At 39.0% G+C, this 20,127-nt stretch overlaps 1 protein-coding gene and 1 pseudogene across 2 annotated transcripts; one reads left to right on the top strand and one right to left on the bottom strand.

Annotated features, from left to right (window-relative positions):
- The first annotated feature begins 8,591 nt into the window (after nt 1-8,591).
- On the top strand, nt 8,592-10,800 carry LOC121787252. 2 transcript variants are annotated; one of them, XM_042185932.1, is made up of 6 exons: nt 8,592-8,830; nt 8,907-9,018; nt 9,366-9,723; nt 9,857-10,319; nt 10,412-10,467; nt 10,561-10,800. In XM_042185932.1, the coding sequence occupies exons 1-6, from the start codon at nt 8,791-8,793 to the stop codon at nt 10,597-10,599; spliced, it is 1,068 nt and encodes a 355-aa protein (XP_042041866.1). In that variant the 5' UTR covers nt 8,592-8,790; the 3' UTR covers nt 10,600-10,800. The 2 variants fall into 2 exon arrangements, with proteins under 2 accessions (XP_042041866.1, XP_042041868.1); XM_042185934.1 differs by having other exon boundaries at nt 8,910-9,018.
- Nucleotides 10,801-14,218: 3,418 nt separating this feature from the next.
- LOC121787250 lies at nt 14,219-17,278 on the bottom strand (annotated as a pseudogene).
- Nucleotides 17,279-20,127: the final 2,849 nt, after the last annotated feature.

The raw sequence follows: 20,127 nt of genomic DNA on the forward strand, positions 1-20,127 counted from the left end.
GATTGATGGGGTACGTACTAAACAAGCCAATAGCAGTGACGGCCCATCAGCCAAAGCCCAAGGAAGAGCAGTTCGGCATTACCAAAGAGTTCGGCCCCAGCCTACAGCTCGTAAAAGCCGACCAATCAAGCTCTACTCTCAGATCGGCAAAAGCTGCTCGGCAATAGTTCAGCAGTTCGGTCTCAGTATTCGACCGAACTGGGAGATAGTGGACTCATGCAGAACCTCCACGACCTCCACTACACGATCTATTTAGTGGTGGACCATGCAGGATCTCATGACCTCCACGACATCCACGATCTAGATTAGTGATGATGTAAGCCACGACCTAATTAGTGATGATGTAAGCCACGACCTAGTTAGTGGTGATGCAAGCCACGTCTTAGTTCAATGTATAAATAGAACTTAGATCAGATAACTAGGAGAGGAGAAGAGAGCTCTCTAGACATCAAATATCATATAGCAAGTCTGTATTTGTAAGCTGTAAACCAGATCAAGCAATACAATCTTGCCCTCCTTTCTTCCCGTGGACGTAGATTTACCTCAGTAAATCGAACCACGTAATTCCTTGTGTCGTGATCTATATTTTCTTTACTGCATTTACTACCATCAAAAATTCGCCCAACCATCACTGGCGCCGTCTGTGGAAACAGAGAACCAAATCTGTGATAAAAGCGAGTTTTTGATCCTCTTCCACCAAAAAAATGCATACCAGATCACATAATACCCGTGCTTCCGTCCGTGATAACCATGAGGAAGCTAGTCCAGCCCGCAGGTCTAGAAAACAGCCTCGGGAGAAATCTACTTCCAGTTCTCACGGAGAAGGAACAAGCCGCTCAAAGACTCATCGCACCGAGTCTTCCCAGCAGCCCGATTTGAACGAGGCTGTCAAGTTGTTTTTGGCCGAGAAGCAGGAAGAGTTCTTAATTTTCCTGCAAAAGGGCCAAAAGCGGAGACGAAAACGGTGGATTCTCCCTCCTCATCCAGACATGAAAGTCACTACCGCAGTAGTGCCGTGTCTTCCAGGAAGAAGAATCCTCAACCCGACATGTTCCTGTTCCTCCTCGGTACCGGAATCACAGGAGAACTCCATCTCCTCCATACCGAAGAGATGTCGGGTTCGCCATGTACGGAGCATTGAAGACTCCGTTCTCGGACGATATCACCCGAACTCCCTTGCCACAGAACTACCGAACTCCGTCGATGACTTATGACGGGTTAGTGAATCCTCATGACTTCCTGGGACGCTATCAGTATAACATGGCGAACCAGGGTCTCAATGAGGTCCATATGTGCAAGCTGTTTCCCGAGCTGCTTATCGGGAACGCAAGAAGGTGGTTCGATAGCCTCCCCCAAGGCAGCATTAGATCTTACCGAGATCTAATGGATGCTTTCCACAGGAGGTTCTTTCAGAAAGCGGAAGCCCGAATCACTTCGGCTCAGCTGCTTTCTACACGTCAAGGTCGCGACGAAAAGATCAGCGACTTTATGACGAGGTTCCACAAGGAATGCCTACAAGTAGATGATCTCAATGATCTACTTGTCATTTCGGCATTCCAAAATGGAATCCTGCCCGGAGCTCTCTACAGAAAGCTCGTGGAATGCAGTCCGCAAACAGCTCAAGAGATGTGGGACATTGCGGACCAGTTCTCCCGTGCCGATGAGGCAGACCGTCGCAAACGGTCTTTAGACAGCTCATCCGAGGAGACAGGAGGAAGCCCGATCATAGCGATCAGGGACATCCTCGCCGAACTCCTTTTGGCGATCAGGGACATCCTCGCCGAACTCCTTTTGAAAGGATTCAAAGGACTCCGGTGCAAGACCGATTGAGGCCACGTCTCAATCCTGAGAAGCCGCCCGCCCGCCGTGATTCCGGTTGAGATCGGCGTACCCAGTCCCCGAACTCTAAATTTCTCCTCAGAAATGAATGATGACGGACTGAGAGCCGAACTAGATCTGGCCGAAGAAAGAAGAGAATTGGCCTGCATAAAAGCAGCCAAGTACAAGGAGCAAGTAGCCCGGTATTATAACCAAAGGGTGAAAAAGCTGCAATTTCAAGTGGGAGATCTCGTCTTGAGAAACAACGAAGTAAGCCGAGCAGAAAAGCTGGGCAAACTCGAACCCACATGGGAAGGTCCATATCGGGTGTCAGAAGTCCTCGGCAAAGGGTCTTATAAATTGACTCACATGTCAGGAGAACAAGTACCCCGAACATGGTACATTTCCAACCTCAAGAAGTTCCATTTGTAAGAGACAGTCCGGTCAGTCAGTCTTGTGTCTAGTTCGGTCCTAGGGGTATGTGCTTTCTTTGTTTTTTACTTGTTTTTCATGTTTGTCTATGTGCGTTTTGTCTGTCTATGTGCGTGTCGTCTCTTACAAATGTTACTGAGGTATCTTGTTCTTCGAAGGCTGATCCCCTTTTTAGAACATATATAAGCCAACGATTGTGAGTCCAAGCTTCTAAGGAGGATACAAGACCACAATTCAGCTTAAGAAACAAGCAGTTCGTCTGAAACGAACTGCAACAAAGGGAAAGTCCGATCCACGCGATAAAACTCGCCGAATTAGGACAAGGGAAAGTCCGATCCACGCGATAAAACTCGCCGAATTAGGACAAGGGAAAGTCCGATCCCCAAATTAGGACAAGGGAAAGTCCGATCCGAGCGATAAAACTCGCCAAATTAGGACACAAGCTTAGTCCGGTCAAAGAAATTTACTTCATAAGACCAAAGACGAGTCCGGTCAAAGAAGTTTACTTCATAAGACCAAAGACGAGTCCGGTCAAAGAAGTTTATTTCATAAGACCGAGGACCAAGTCCGGTCAAAGAAGTTTACTTCATAAGACCAAAGACGAGTCCGGTCAAAGAAGCTTACTTCATAAGACCGAGGACGAGTCCGGTCAAAGAAGTTTACTTCATAAGACCGAGGACGAGCACGATGAAATTTTTTCGCTGAGCTGTAAATACGCAGTGATAGAAGCGAAATGAAAATTTCATTTATTAAATCTTGTTCGGCATATAATTCTGCTGCCCTACGAGAAGGCGTTACGCCATTACAAAGGACTATTCTACTGTCCATGGTTGCTAAAGTTGAGCCATCTATTCACAAAATCCTCGTGAAGCCGAGTTCGGGCGTTCCGGGCAGCTGAAGAATAAGCAGGTCGACGAGATGCTCTGATCGACCTACCGCCTCTTCCTTGAGTCCGGGAAGTTCTGGCGCCTCGGCGGCGAAGAGTCTCTTCACGAAGCATTTGTTGATCTTGCTCACTCATAATCACAGCTCCTCTACGAACTTCAGTCCGTCCTTGTCTTGACGTTTCCGGTTGCTCCTGAGTCCGTTCTCGTCTTGACGTTTCCGGTTGCTCCTGAGTTCGTTGCTGATTTGGAGTAGGATTTTGAGCAAGTGGATCAGAGGTTTGAGCTGGAGTATGAGCATCTGTTGGCGGGAAATGCCTAAGGAATCTCTCGATTGAAGGACGCCGGGAAAGAACGATGTCGTACCGAGAAGCCCAGCGCCGCAATGATTTCACAACTTGTTGGCAAGCCGAGCTCTCCAGCGCATTGTTCCTCCGGAGTACATGAAGCTTCCTCCCACAGTTCATCAACTTGATTCTGAACTTCAGATATGCTCATTCCCCCGCGTCCGCAGATGAAATCCTCATACGCAGTCCTCTCAGCGACGGCAGTATTCAGCTCGGCCTCCAGATCTTTCTTTTCGGACTCTAAGTCCTTATTGTCGGCCTCCAGCTTCACTAAACAAGCCAAGAGTTCGTCATTCTTCATCTGGTCAGCTATGGCTTTTTTCTCAGCTTCGTCTAAAGCGGAAGAGTACAGCCGCTTCCAGTGAAGTACCTCCAGCTCCTTAAGAGTTAAGAATACAAAGCAGCTATGTCAGTTCGGCATTTCAGTTTACTGAGCAGGTAGTAAACCACAACAGGAGTAAAAGAGAGTACGAAAAGCTATACGAAGACACAAGTGTAGAAAGAAGAATTTTTTCATTCATAAGAAAAAATTTTTTTACACAAGGAGGGCTTCAAGGCCATTTTACAAGAAGGAAGAAACTAAACTAAGAGAAGGGAGACGAAATCATACTCCGCCAGCTTCGTCTCCGGCTCCTCGGTGAGGTTCAGCTTCCTTCTCCTTGTCTGCCTCAGCTTCAGCCTCGGCCTCCCTGCTCCCCCCAGCCTGCTCGGTGCCCCCATCACCGATCAGCAGCACCTCTTGCTCGGCCTGCCTGTCTCCGGTCTGCTGATCAAGCTGCTCGGTCTCACCCTCTCCGTGGAAAATTGGAGCGGGTGAAACTGGCCCTAAGGAGGCAAAGATAGCCTCCATATTCTCGTCCCGGTCAGCTCGGCAACTACGAACTCGGTCAGCAGAAAGCAGGACCGAGGACGAAGCAAGCTCCTCAAGGAGCGGCAGACTCTGGAGACGAGCTGCTATCTCTCGGCCGTACAGCGGCAGGACGACTTCGGGCCCCTGCTCGGCATTATCGGTCATCAGTTTCAGCAGATCACCGACAAAGGCCGAAAATTGATTGCTCAGAAAGAGTTTCTCCGCGAAAGCACGGAGAACCTCCCCTTGGGCAACCACGGCGGCAGCATCCCTCCGTTTCGTCTGCTCTCGCTGGATGACGAGCTGGTTTTTGGCAAACTGGGCTTCATCCTGGGCCGAGATCCTAGCAGCTCTGGCCTTCTCAAAGTCTGCCTTAGCCTGTTCGGCCTGGTGACGAGCAGCCGCCAACTTCCTCTGCATCTCAGCATAGTCGCTGGACGCTTTAGAGAGTTCGACTGCGACGAGCTTGCTGAGCATGCTATTCCTCTGAAAATGGAAAAAGGAAAGAGTCAACAGGGGTCACCAAAAAAACATAGGAAAGAAGCAAAGCCAAAGAATCAAGAAGAGAAGTTACCTCGGCAAAGTCCGTTGGCCATGCAAAAGGCTCACAGACATGCTCCGAAGGGGGCGCCAAGACGATGTCTCTCTCCGGCGCTCTTGGGGGCTTCTGGGTCTTCCCCTTCCTATTTGCCGAAGTCGACTCCGGCTTTTTTGGATCCGAAGAAAAGGTCTTTTGCCTCTTCGGATTCTTCTCGGCATCAGACGCCGAGCTGGTGGTTTTCGGCCTCTCCGGTTCCTTAGATTCGGAGGATTTGCGACCGAGCTTGTTTAGCAAGTTCACTGCCAAAAAGCAAGAAAACAAGGTTAGTTTTCGTCGTCAAGGCAGTAATGCATAAAAAAGAAATCCTCACCCTCAGTCTCTTCGTCCGAAGACGAGGAGTCGAACACGAAGTCGCCCTTGACGAGCTCAGACTCCGAGTACTGCTTCCTAATCATGGAATCTTATTGAGCTCGGCCTCGAGCTCGTCCAACGGTTCTACCGAGGATGAGGAATAACGGACTTCGGCCCTCTCCAGGAAAAGTCCGAAGCCGAAGTCCTATTATAAAAAAAGAAGCGATTTTGCCATTTCGGCCATTTGGTTTTACAAAAGGCTCTAAAGGGCTGTAAAGGGATCAAGTAAAACCAAGATCCTTCCTCTTAAACTGGAAGAAATTAAGGATTGCCCTCAGAGACAGATCCTTATCTAGCCTACGCAGTTCGGCAGCAAAGGCCGATAAGTGCCTCCAAGAGTTCGGAGTCACCTGACCTAAAGGGAGTTGAAAAAAATCAGCAGCTCTACAAAGGCAGGGGGAAGAGGGAAACGAAGCCCGCATTCCAAGCCGGCTTCATAAACGGTGGCGTAACCCTCCGGCGGCGAGTCAGCCCTATGAAGGTCGTCGGGAATCGCAACCTTCCCCCAGGAAAAAAATATTTTTCGTGTAGGGATATCACAGTATCCTTACTCAAGATGCTGTGAAAATACTCTACGGTCTTCTCCCCGGATTCTTTCCGGCTAGAAGACCCCTTACCCCCTTTCCTACCGCTACCTGACTCAGAAGAAGAAGAAGAAGACATGGTTCTTACTCTTTGAAAGTCTGAAGAAATTCTGAAGAAATTCTTGAAAGCGGAAGGAAATTTTTACGCAAAAGAGAGAGAATGCAGAAGAAGCAATAGCAAAAGTGTTCAAATGATGAAGAAAGGACGTATTTATCAGATTCGGAGAAGATTTCAAAATCATCGCACCGTTTCGAATCCCACCTTTTCAGGATTCAACGGCCGGATTTTACTGTCGCATTTAATGCAGTCACGCGCAAGGCACGTCCCCTAACGTCAGCCTCCCCCGTACCTTTATCCAGAATGCCGAAGTGACTCGCTTCGCCGAAGTGATTCACTTCGCTTTTCGGGGGGGGGGGTAGTGATGGGGTACGTACTAAACAAGCCCAATAGCAGTGACGGCCCATCAGCCCAAAGCCCAAGGAAGAGTATCAGTTCGGCATTACCAAAGAGTTCGGCCCCAGCCTACAGCTCGGTAAAAGCCGACCAATCAAGCTCTACTCTCAGATCGGCAAAAGCTGCTCGGCAATAGTTCAGCAGTTCGGTCTCAGTTTTCAACCGAACTGGGAGATAGTGGACTCATGCAGAACCTCCACGACCTCCACTACACGATCTATTTAGTGGTGGACCCATGCAGGATCTCATGACCTCCACGACATCCACGATCTAATTAGTGATGATGTAAGCCACGACCTAATTAGTGATGATGTAAGCCACGACCTAGTTAGTGGTGATGCAAGCCACGATCTTAGTTCAATGTATAAATAGAACTTAGATCAGATAGACTAGGGAGAGAGAAAGAGAGCTCTCTAGACATCAAATATCATATAGCAAGTCTGTATTTGTAAGCTGTAAACCAGATCAAGCAATACAATCTTGCCCTCCTTTCTTCCCGTGGATGTAGATTTACCTCAGTAAATCGAACCACGTAATTCCTTGTGTCGTGATCTATATTTTCTTTTACCTGCATTTACTACCATCAAAAATTCGCCCAATCCATCACGATAGGAGCAAGGTTTATCGGTATTCTAGGAACAGAATCGGCCGAAAATGGTAGGGAGTGTACCGGCAGCAAGATGAATCTGGATCACTATGCATCTCTGGTTTCTCTGAGGAGATGCCTATACCGTCTCGTGTGCAGCTCCAAACTGTTTCTTCTGCTTCTCGAAGACCGAAGCAAATTCATGGAATGGTGATTGATCCTTCATAGATTACAGACTCAGATTAGTGACTGTTTGTTATGATTAGTTAGCAAATTTATGTACATAGACACTAACGGACTCAGGGGGCGGTCGCTCCCTCATGGCCGTTCTGAGAGTCTAAGATGTCCCTTCGAGTTGAATCGAAAATAACATAATCGATCCCTCTAGTATAGAAATATATTTGTTTGCAACACATGTCATAATATTTAATAGATATTGTTTTCTTACCTATTTCTCCATATCATCCCACATTTTTGAACTCTAGTACACAAACTCTTCTTTTGTTCTTCTTCATTTTTTAATTCGAAAAAAGAAAAAACAAAAGAAAACGTTAACTTAACAGTGAAATTATAAGAGGAGCGGTTCCAGTGATAATTAGAATGAGACTGTGGGTTTACATTTTTTGAAAATATTTTCAATTTAATTTGAATACTATTTTTAGATGTTCTTTGTTAAGAAACTTTAAGTAATGAATTATTCAATTATACATGGATAAGTTATTCAATTACTTCATTAGGTAAACATAGTAAGTCCAATCATACATGGATAAGTTATTCAATTACTTCATTAGGTAATGAATTTTCATTTAAGTAATGACATGGGTGGGTAGGTACGATATACCTTATCGAAACCATCATACCGTATATCTTACCGTAAATTCGGTATGCGAAAAAATCATATCTTTACCTTACCAAAGTTTTCGGTATACCGAACTTCGATATATCTTATTTTCAGTATGTCGAATTTCTATACCGATACCACATCTCATTTTCAGTATACCGTACTGAAATTTGGTATACCGTACTTTTGCAGTATACATGACTTTCAACATCAATAAAAATATAATATTTGAGTTTTTAGAATATTATATTTTATAATTTTAAAAATATATTAATTATATTTTATTCATATTTATATTTATATTTTACAATAGATTTTATAATTTAAAAATATATAAAATATATTTTATATATAATTATATTTATATTTCACGTTATATACCTTAATTAACGGTATATACCGAATTTCAGTATGCTGCGGTATACCGCGGCATATGAAAATTCATACTGTTACCTTACCGAAAATCACGGTATACCGAATATTCAGTATTTTTTCGATACGATAAGGACGGTATTTCAATATTTCGGTATATTTCGCAGGCCTAATGACATATTAGCATATTAAATCAAGACTTTTCTTAAGATAACCATTAACCAATTAAATTAGGACAGACCGACCGAGAGATTAATCGCAACTATGTTTACAGAATCATATGCAATGCTGACTTCAAAATAAATAAATAACCGCTGAACTATTTTCAATTTAATGTTTTCATTCCTTTTTAGATTAGTCCAATTACACCAAAATCAGTTGGTTAATGCCAGCAAATACTCCCAATCTTTACACTAAATCATACTTATTCGAAATTTGAAATTCAAAAATGCATCGGCCCTCCAGAAGCCGTTCCTCACATTGCTCGCCTTTTCTCTCTCAATTATTTAATTTTTTCCTTTTAAATTTATACATTTTTTCCCGCTCATCAAATCTTCTCCAATATATAAACACAAAACAACCTCTCATTTCCTCAATTACTCCATCTCAATCTTCATCAATCTCACAAAATTTTCGGCGTTTTCCTCTTTTCATCAGTTTCAGTCAAGAAATGTCTGCTGCTATGGAGGATTCTGCTGCGAAAGACCAAGGTTTTTTTCCCCTCACATAAATATTTTTTTCTAACATTTTTGAAATTTTTAAAAATTATGCGGTTTATTTCGATAGCAGGAAGATCGGCCTCGAGGCTTCTCCGGTATCCGCTCCGATCTGCTACGAGAATTAAGGAGGTGAAACCGCCGCTCGCTGACTCCACGAATTCCCACTCTGCCACTAAAAGGTGTGCCTTCTCGAACATTATAATTAGAAGTTATTCACCGATCGCTTTATTTTTTGTTGTATTACTGAACCGGATCTGGAAATTCTCGTTGGAAATATGTTTGATTATGCTCTCATCAAAAAAATTCACATAATGTAATTGTCTGTTGTTTTGTTGTCGCGTTTTACCGGAATTTAACCGAATTCAGTAATTTGTATTGAAAATAACGGAATGGAGAATTCAGATTTGAAGTATGCATAGATTATTGTTATCGATCCAAAAATCTCTCGCTCTTTTGTTTGATACTGTTTATGGTATCTCTGGTTATTGATTTGCGTTTTTGATATGTTGCGCCTGTCAATTTTTAGGGGAAGGCTTGCTTCAAGTGTGACTAAGAGTGTGAGTGTTCTCGATCTCTCCGGCAAGGAGAAGTCTGCCAGGCCTCCTAGACGCCTCTCCGTTCCTTCAAAGCCCAATGCCAGCTCTGCTTCCAAGTCTTTCGGCAACATCACGCCCATCTCTGAGGCTAGATCAAAGAGAACTGGTGTCAACCAAGGACCGAGTGACACACCTCTATCCGATGTATCAAAGTCATCCAATCGGAAGAAATTCAACGTGCTAGCATCAGCATCTTACTGGCTGACTCAAATTAAGCACTCTGAATCTGTTGGAAAGCACTCCATCTCTCTTGGCTTCTTCAAGCTTGCTTTGGAGGCTGGATGTGAGGTATGAATTGCTATTTGGAATGCTAAATGTTTCGTTTTCATTCTGTGGAATGCCCTAAAGTTTGGATGTAGTATAGAATGTTGATGTTGCACATTAGATATGCTTGCTAATGGTTAGATGTGTGTGTGTGTAGCCTATGCAGAAGATGAGTGACGAGCTGAAATCATATGCGCGTACTCACGAACTCTCTGGACTCAAAGAATCAGTCAAAGAACTATTTGAGGGCTACAAGATTTCAGAAAACTATGAGCCCTCGGTTGCATCTCTAACCGGCTCTCAAGTACCTGCTGAACCTAATCAGTCGTCTGAAGATGATGCTCGTAGTTCATCATCTTCTATTACGGATGCTGAGAAGGTGAAGCCAAAGTCACTGGACATAGCTTCTGAAGAGATTGAGCAAGCGAAGCAATCCAAGAATGAAGTTACTCAGAAGGATGAGTCGGTGAAGAAGACCAGAAGATCAGTTCCTGCAAGCTCGAAGCCTGTTTCTGAAGCCAGGAGACGTAGCATTCAAAGGAAACCCTCGAAACCGGTGAAGCAAGAACCTGCCAAAGTCGATGACAAGGTGAAGAAGCAGGGCAAGAAGCCTGCACAAGGTGGTGATGACGATAGCTCTAGATAAAAGATTGGTTAGTTTTACAATGTCGATCGTCGTATTTATGCTCATGATTTGGTTATTTCACTGCAGTTGTGGAGCCAGTAGACTCTCAGCCAGAGTCTCTTCAAGAAGACAAAGAAAACATGGTGAGTTATTCTTTTCAGTTAAATTTTATTTATGTATGAATTCAAGTTTAAGACACTCTAAAATAGAAAGTTGCAATGTTTTCTACTGTCTAGACTGAATCACAGACAGAGGAGGTGGCTTCAGCAGTTTAGAGAATATACTATTGCTCAGCAATGGCTGAGTGTGGATTGGATTTTGAAATATAGAAGCTTATTTTCCTAATGTATATTGCTACAGAAATGGTATGGTGGGCAATTATGAAAATCTGGTGTGGTGTGTGAAATTTGTAATTTTTGTACCCTTGCTGCTCTGGATTGTCTGTCTTTCTATTAGTACATAAATATACTTAACGATATCTTCTCCATATTATTTCATTTGCTAGTTTGAAATATTGATGTTGTTCATGGTGGCACTTTGTCACTGACTCTCATGCCGAATGATTAATAATAATTGAACGAGTTATCTGCAACTAAAACATACATGTGGATTAAAATTGTTTCAAAAGATACAATTTAAATTGACCATGATTACGCTAAGGCCAAGATAAAATGAAGAGTAAGAGCCAAAAATGGTCCTAAGCATATGTCGAGTTTATGATTTTATATCTTTTGAATTATTATGTCCCGAACAAATGAAAATGTATCTGATTTGGTCTACCTCTCACTTCACTTCCCCTCGCCTCTTCTCCTCCACCTCTCCGCGCACATCAGCAGCACCATAGCACGTGTTTCAATTTCCCCTCATTGTACCACAAGCTATTATCCCTAATCGGCTGGGGAAAAATACCGAAATACCGAAATACCGGTCTTATCGTACCGAAAAAATATCGAAAACACCGAATTTTTGGTATACCGTGACTTTCGGTACGGTATGATACCTTACCGAAAAAATTCGGTAAGGTAACGGTATGGATTTCCAAATACCGCGGTATACCGCTGCATACCGAAATTCGGTATATACCGTAAATTAAGGTATATACCGTAAACTAAGGTATATACCACAAAAATATAAACACAATTATATATAAAATATATTTTATATATTTTTAAATTATAAAATCTATTGTCAAATATAAATATAATTATGAATAAATTATATTTAATTTTTTTTTAAAAATTATAAAATATAAATAATATTCTAAAAAATCTAATTTTCTATTTTAATTGATGTTGAAAGTAAGGTATACCGAACTTCGGTATGGTATACCGAAAATGAGGTACGGTATCGGTATGGAAATTCGTCATACCGAAAATAAGATATACCGAAGTTCGGTATACCGAAAACTTTGGTAAGGTAAAGGTATGATTTTTTCGCATACCGTATTTACGGTAAGGTATACGGTATGGTGGTTTCGGTAAGGTATACCGTACCTACCCACCCCTAATCCCTATAGTCAGCACTCTACCTCAACATAACAAATCTTTCTCAGCGACGGCTGAGCAAACGGAATTTGATCCATGTACTTCATTAGCTAATCTCCACACCAATTGTGATCGTAATTCAATTTGGAGTGTGAGGTTTCGGATCTAAGAATTGCACGAAGTGTGAGCATTTAAAAGTTGGAATTATCATTTACCATAAAATATTAAATAGAGTATATTAATTAGAAATACTAATCTAGTCAAATGCCATTTAATTGGAGTTGACGGTAAAAAAATAAACGGTTCCATAAAAAATGGACCAAATCCGGTCTGTTTTCATTTGTTCGGGACTCAATAATTCAAAAGATAATGTTCAGGACAAAATCGTCCAATTTTCATAAGTTTAGCACCACTTTTGGCTCTTAGTCTAAAATGAAAGATACTCCTTAATACTTATAAGGGAAGCCAACAGACGAAAGCCCTATTCGGCATACTTGATATCCCCTGCTTAGAAAGTATTCGTTGAAGCCAAGTCTACTCATATATCGCCACAAACAGAAGTGAAGACGAGAGAGGGAATTCCTCCAAAAATCAAATACTAATAATTTGAGAAAACAAATCATATTAAGCTTTGAATCACTTGGTTTGAAATCGGTCGATCATGTTTTAGTGAAAATGACAAAATATGTACTTGAATTAGGTTGTGGACTTTTAGTGTTAATTGTGCGGATCATATGAGGAAAAATACCGATATATTGGACTTGTCATATCAAAAATACGAAATATTCAGTCGATAGATAAATTTTCATATACCATTGTATACCGTAATATACAGAAATTTTGATACATAAAATAAATTACGATATGTACATATCGTAATTTATCATATATCGTGTATATAATATCAATATATATTGAGTATATTGAATACATTAATACATATTAGGTATATTTATAATATGGAGTATAATACTATTACCTCCGTCTCTTAAAAATATAAACTATTTCCATTTTTGTCCCTTAAAAATAAATTTTTCTAAATTCTCTATATTAAGAAGTGGACTCCACAATCCACTAATTATATTTATAATACGGAGTATAATACTATTATCTTTGTCTCTGAAAAATATAAACTATTTCCATTTTTGAAATGAGTGGTAGTTATGATTTTAAAGAATCTAATGATATTATATTAATTTATTATAATACTACTAGTTAAATTATTAAATAATTCTGATTTCATTACTAACGGTGGGTTGACGTGGATAGTATAATTGCAATATTAATTTAAATAATTGATCAAATCAGTTGTGGATACTACTAGTGCTTAAAATTTAAAGGATAAAAGTCTTTAAACTTAATTAGGATAAAAGGCTGGAGTAAAACGACGACGTATGCCCTGCTGTGTTCCCATCAAAGCAGGGGATCCACCCCATTGTTAGTCACTAGTGCATAAATGCTAAGCCGGTATGAAGGCTGAAGTATAACGACATTGTATGCCCTGCCGTGTTCTAACCACAACAGGGGATCCACCCCATTATTAACCACATATGCAGAAATGTCATGGCGGTAATGAGTAACAATATTTATTTAAAATTGGTTAATATCAGCTATTTATACATCATAACTTCTATAGACGTATATGGTAGTAATATTATTATTATCAATTCAATCTCATATTTCTTCATTAGACGCATGTAGTAGTAATATGTTTCTCGTTATTATGTATATCAACGTAAATTATTTTCAACATAAAGTCTTCAGTAGTTTTTGCTACATACATTTCAACTAAGAATACAAAATGATACAAAACTCCCATATATATTTATATATAGGCATTCTTCCTATATTCTAGAATCTTCTACTCTACCTTTTACTTTTCATATATTTATATTTTTCTGTATAAAAATCTAAATATTTTTTTACATAATATCTATATCTAGAGAATTCTCTATTATTCTATATCTAAATAATTTTACTATAAATCATCTAACAATTCTACTACTATTACATAATTTTTGCATTTAGATAATATCTAAATATTTTTACTATAAAAATCAAACTTAATTTCTACATTTATGTGATGCGCTGATTCCGATATTGAATCATAATAGATTTTATACGCTGATTCTTGCATAGCCATCCACGATCCTCTCTTGAACAAATAAGTATCTTATCATATAAATATCATCCTATTGTATATAATTTGCATTATAGCTAATATCGACAACTTAATGACTGAAAATTGATGCAGATATTTATAGATTCTATAATGTATCAAACCATGATTTTGTCCACTTCGATACATGGTAAGTGGTAACGCATCTGATTTGTCATCAATATGATTTCAATTCATAGAAAATAAATTAATAATAATAACAAAAATCAGAGAAGAAAAAATGAAGCAGGTATTGGTAATACTTATTCATCCAACTGTGTCATCACCAGTAATCACCATCTATATCTACAATTTTCTTCACCTTACATAATCCATTCACAAAAAAAATCGACAAAAAAAAGACAAAATCCATTCAAAATTTGCATCATGACCAAACTCCGCCACACAAATTGAACAAAAATACCGTCTAAAATCCGAAAAAAAACGTAAAATAACACTATACGTGATCCCTGTTATCAGCCGGTGAGTTAGACTTGCTCTTATTCGAGCTCGAAAACAGAAAAGGAGGCGAAAGAAGTGTCAAACCAGGCTGCTGAGAGCTCGACGAGGACGAAGACTTGTTCATAAAATGCGGTGCGCATTTGTTCGAATTTGAATTTGGCGGGAAGCTAGATAGAATGGGGAAAGCATCACCGCCGCTCGATTTCTCGGCTGCGTTGTGGTTGCCGCCGATGATGGAGGTTAGAGCGGCGGCTAGGACAGTTTGAAAGCTAGGATCCGATGTAATTGCCTTTGTTGCAGCTGCAATGGTGTCTGGCCTTAAATTCTGTTGATTAGGGTTAGGGTTTGGGTTTGACATAGTTTTCTGCAAGTAGGATTGGTATAGGTTTTCGTAGGGTTGCGAACCGAAGCTCAGAGAAGCTGCATTTTGGTTTCGGTTGATTTGTTGTTGTTGGCCATAGTTTAAAGTTGCATTGTTGTAAGAGACTGGGAGAGGGTTTGATTCTAAAGAGCTGAAGTTGAGGTTTGTGGTCGAGTATCGTGGAACGAAGTTGTTGTTGTTGACACTGCTGCCTAGGCGATTTAGATGGGACGAGGCGGAGGAGGAGGTGAGATCGAGGGTGATGGTGGGATATGAGGGGGAGATTGAGGAGTTTGGGAGGTAGAAGGCCGGCTTCGTTCTTGAATTGTCGGAGAGGTAGAAGTTTAGGCCGTGGAGGTTGGCCGTGGTGGTGATGGAGGAGGACGAGCTCGGCCCGGTTCCTGAGGTTGAGGAGCCGGACATGAGCATTGAGGCCGCGGCAGAAGTGGTGGAGGCCATGGCGGTGGCTGAGATCGGGAGTGGATGGTTGTGCGTGCCTTCGTATGTTGTGATTAGGATTGACATATCCTCTGCACACCTTTGTACCTTGATGTCGAAAATTAATAGATTTTAGCCTCATAATAATGTTATGCTCACACGTCTTGTCTAATTGGTGGTGAACACGAATTTTTTAATGTGAAATTAATAAAATAAGAAAGAAAGAGATAAAGTGGATAGAGTAAGAGAGAGACGAAAAGTGGATAATAAACTGAGAGAAAATTTCCATTTTAGTATGAGACTAATTTTGGTGAATGGACTGAAATAAAAGCATGAGACTTTTTTTATAGACGATAGAAATATTGATTTGAATGTCATTATCGAGATCGAAGTGTACCTGTTTTCTAACTGGGCAGGATGGCGCCACCGTGCAACGATAGTACGCTCGAGGGCATGGATTCCCCTTGGAGATCTTTTGTCCGTACTTCCGCCATTGACAACCATCATTCATCTAAAACCAAAATCAATTAATTCCAACCTCCATATTCACACAAAAGTAATTCCAATAGCACAAAATCAAATAATCTCACCGTTGGTGTGTCACATCTAACCCTCACTGAAACCCTAGCTCGTTTAGTAGGGTTTTGTTGTGAAATCTCATCTTCTCCACCGCCATCTCTCCCATTCTTAACACCTTTAGGCGGCCACGTCTCCCCGGCTTCCTCCTTCACTTCCTCCATGCTATGTTCAAGGACCGGGGATTTCTCTGGCAAGTCGAATTTGCAATCAAGTCCTAGCGACAACCTTGCTTATCGTCTCCAATTTCATTATCGTTGATTTTTGGCGTTTTATGCAATTCGACTTTTCTGTCCATGGAGCTCATTGCCAAGCTGAGATCAATGACCTCATGATCAGCCGGTGCTTCTGTGAGATCATGATCGCTTCGATGAGGAGATTTCGCCATTGCCTCTCGCTGCACCACGTCTCTGTATTGCATTTGTAGGGTTCGGTAATCTTGGAGAATTCGATCTAAATACATCTTAAGCCGTTGATTTTCCTCCATCACTTCATCCATTTCTGCTTTTGTTGTTCCAAGTTGTTCATCCAACTACAATCATATATATGCATCTCAATATGTTTTTGAATGAATTAATTCTAATTAATTACTAAATTTACCTGTTCCTTTTTAGTAGATGAAGATGATCTGGATTCAGACTCAGGAGATGGTCTTTCCATGTTTGTTACAGCCAACCCCTATCAAAAAATTTCTATTATAATTTAGATCAAATTGACTGATTAAAACATAATCAATTTTCACCAAATGTGAGCTTTCAATAAAGATAAATTCGTTGATTGTAAAAAACGAAACCATATTTAATCAACTCAATAATTAAACTATATATCTAAGTCTAACAAAGAGAGCCAACTTGAATTAATTTTTTGTCCCTGCTCTAAAAAAATCAACAACTTGCATCTCTCTTAGCTCATTACATATGGTCAATGCTTTGGATTGGCAGCTAAGATTAATTAATATAAATAAATATATACATACATAGCTTCAATCACCACATGTTTCAGATTTTTTTAGTTCCATTTCATATACATGAATTTGACAATGAATACAATGAAACTAATCTTCATAAATTCATCTTGAAATAAAAATAAAAATATATGATTAATTCTTACCTGGTTGCTGCAATTCGAATTCTTCTGATTATCATTATCTTGGGCTCCTTTTCCAGCACCAAACTGAGAAAGACCAATAATCAAGTATAACTGTTGAGTTTTGTTTTCTATTTTTTTTCTTTACCTGATATAATCAATAGTAGAAATTTCAGATTCGACACGAGATTATTACCTGATGAAGAACGATCTCTTCGACACAACTTTCTTCATCGCCGTTAGATTCAGAAGGCTTGCTCTCGTCTCCAAGAACAGATTTATGCAAAGAAATATCCATGATACCTCTCTATCTCTCTCTCTCTATCTTTGGTCTAACTTTTTTTTCTTCTCTTTGTGTGATCTGAAAGAGCAATAGTCTTGTTGTTTATAAAGTGATGCAGCAGTATTTGACTTGCTTAAACAAATTCAAAATAAATGGCTTCATCCAGCACACTAAAACAAAATGTCAATGGTCCAATGCACTCTACTTATACCTATATTTAAAATATGATATTAAAGAAATACGTTCACTGTCATACTCATAAATACAAAAGAAAACAGAACTTGAAGAATTCAACTTCAACGTTTAAGTCTTTGAGGCAACATGTGTGTACAGAGAGAGAGAGAGAGGGCTTCTAGTTAGCCGTGTAATAAGTCGTGCCTATACACACATATTAACGTATATGGGTGAGAAATTTCTTCCCACGTATATAGCATAATAAAGAAATATTGAGATCTAATATAAATAACTTAATAATGTAGATCATCATTTGATTAATGTAGTTTTAGCATTTTAATTTTCATTTTTTACTTAATAAATTGTTGTATTTTATAGTTTTATATAATTTTCATTATTATAAAATTTTCTAGACTAAATTATAAAGAATATTGGCTTGGTTTGGCGCATAACCAATTATTTTATTACATGGACCCCTTATTAATTGAGTCGTTTTAGGATGCTAATATCATTAGTATATGATTGATGTATACACTTGATGGGGCGATTTCAAAATACTTTGACATGGTATTCAAACATAGACAATTTCATCAAATTTCATTATAATTATATAATAGTGTAAACCTTTCAAGTATATATTCAACAAAGTGAATTGCAAAAGGAGCAAATTGCTCGAAAAATCCATAAAATTTGGTGAAAACCCTAGTTTAAGTATTTAACCCAACTAGTATGCTTTTTTATGAGTATACATCCATATTCATTAATCGACGAAGTCATCCACTTATGATTTCTCAGTTGTCGTATAGATATAATTTTCACTACAAAAATTGCAGCGGGGTTATTGCAAATGATCAAAACTTCATGATTTTTTGAACTGTTTTTAAAATTTGCATTAACCAATCGGAAGTTGACCAAACTTTATGATATTTTCGGCAATTTGTTCGTTGCAAAAGTCATGCATCCAGATGGGCAATCGGTCAAAGCTGTCCCACCTCATGGTTGATTTTGACGAGGGAGTAAAAAATGATCGGTGGTGATTTTGTCTTTTATCAAGTCAAAGTTTGGCTCGTAGATTACCGGCTAGGTGCTTGCCCGGTTAGCATACCCCTACTTAGTAATTCCTCATTTGACAATAATTCTTCAACTTCTAAATTTCACAAGTAGTAGTATTAAATATTTGAGATGGTTTTTGAAACTATGATAACATAATCCAATTTAATTGGTAAGATAATATAACCTTTCTTGAGAATTCGATTAGTCTAATTGGGCGTGTACCAATTATAAGTAGAAAATGAGTAGTTTGTTCAAAGAAATTAGTTGGAAAATTATAAAATTTGAATGTATTCTCTATTATTCTAGGTCGTAATATTTAGGTAAAATTGTAATAGTAATATGGAAGCTGAAATCTTGTGTGGTACGCGAAATAAACGATATCATCTATTTATAAAGTAAAAGATTTTGTTTAATTACAAAACACTAACAATTTCCTTTTAAAAAATTATTTGTTTTTTTAACACAATCCAAATCACGTGTACTAATAAACAGTAGCAATTTGAAAGCTGGTAACTGGAAATCTACCTTAAAACCTGGACAGTAGACAATACTAAAATTAATTTAATTTGATGATATCGAAATCAACCCTAATCTCAATCAATATATGTGCAATTATGTAGTAATATGATATCCAATAGATATATGGGTACACAAACACACATAATCATATTATATCTAACATTTTAAAACTACTATATACTATATTTCACCCTGAAAACAATTCAACTTGCATGTAAACTTGTACTGTACTAATATTCAACGCAGCAGACTCTAAATAACCTCACACCCCACATATATAGGGATCGAAAACGTTGAAAGCTAATAATTGGTCTCCTGTAATATTAAAATGACTTGAATAACTGGGTGATTTCTTTACTTCAAAATTAGAACAATTAAATATTTATATTATTGGAAAATCAAATCCACATTTATTTTTTCGGTAAATAGAAAGAAACAAAAACTAAGAGGAAGAACTATCGAACCATATATTATACTTTTTACCACATACTTATCTCTTATTTCATTATTATGAGACTATTTTTATATAATAGTAGTATTAATTTTATAATAAAATGTAGTGAAAAGTAAGTAAAATTTTAGATTTGTTAGTGCTAATTATAGTAAAATAAAAGTGAACTGAAATTCCTAATCACGGATGGATGAAAAAACAAATCGAAACTCAGACAAAAATTTATTTTATTTGTGATAGTAACTTAGAAAATCATTGTATAGAACTAGTTGTTAAATCTAATTTCTATTAGAAAACGACAAATCAATCTTGCGTTTATGTTTTTGAGTAAAATTCATCTCATTTTGGAGTAGTATACTCCAGCATCCATATTGTTTTCTATAAAATATATATAGTACTTATATTATAATCAATACACATAATTGCTCACGATCAATACACATATATAAATGCTCACTATCGATACAAAAGCCTAGTCACCCAAATCTTAGTAGTACTCCCTCCGTACGTCATTAGGAGTCTCATTTTTTAGCGGTACGAATTTTAAGAAATGTTAAAAAAAAGTTGGTGGAAAGAGTTAGCGGAATATGAGTTCCACTTGCATATAAAGTACTATTAGTTTTAAATGAAATGTGAGTGGAATGCGTTAGTGGAATGTGAGACCATATTACCATTTAAGGTAAAAGTGAACGGGACTCCTATTTGCGGACGGACTAAAATGGAAAAACGGAACTCCTATTCGCGGACGGATGAAGTAT

The sequence above is a fragment of the Salvia splendens genome, chromosome 22 (genome assembly GCF_004379255.2).
Source record: "Salvia splendens isolate huo1 chromosome 22, SspV2, whole genome shotgun sequence".
In the NCBI taxonomy this organism is placed as follows: Eukaryota; Viridiplantae; Streptophyta; class Magnoliopsida; order Lamiales; family Lamiaceae; genus Salvia; species Salvia splendens.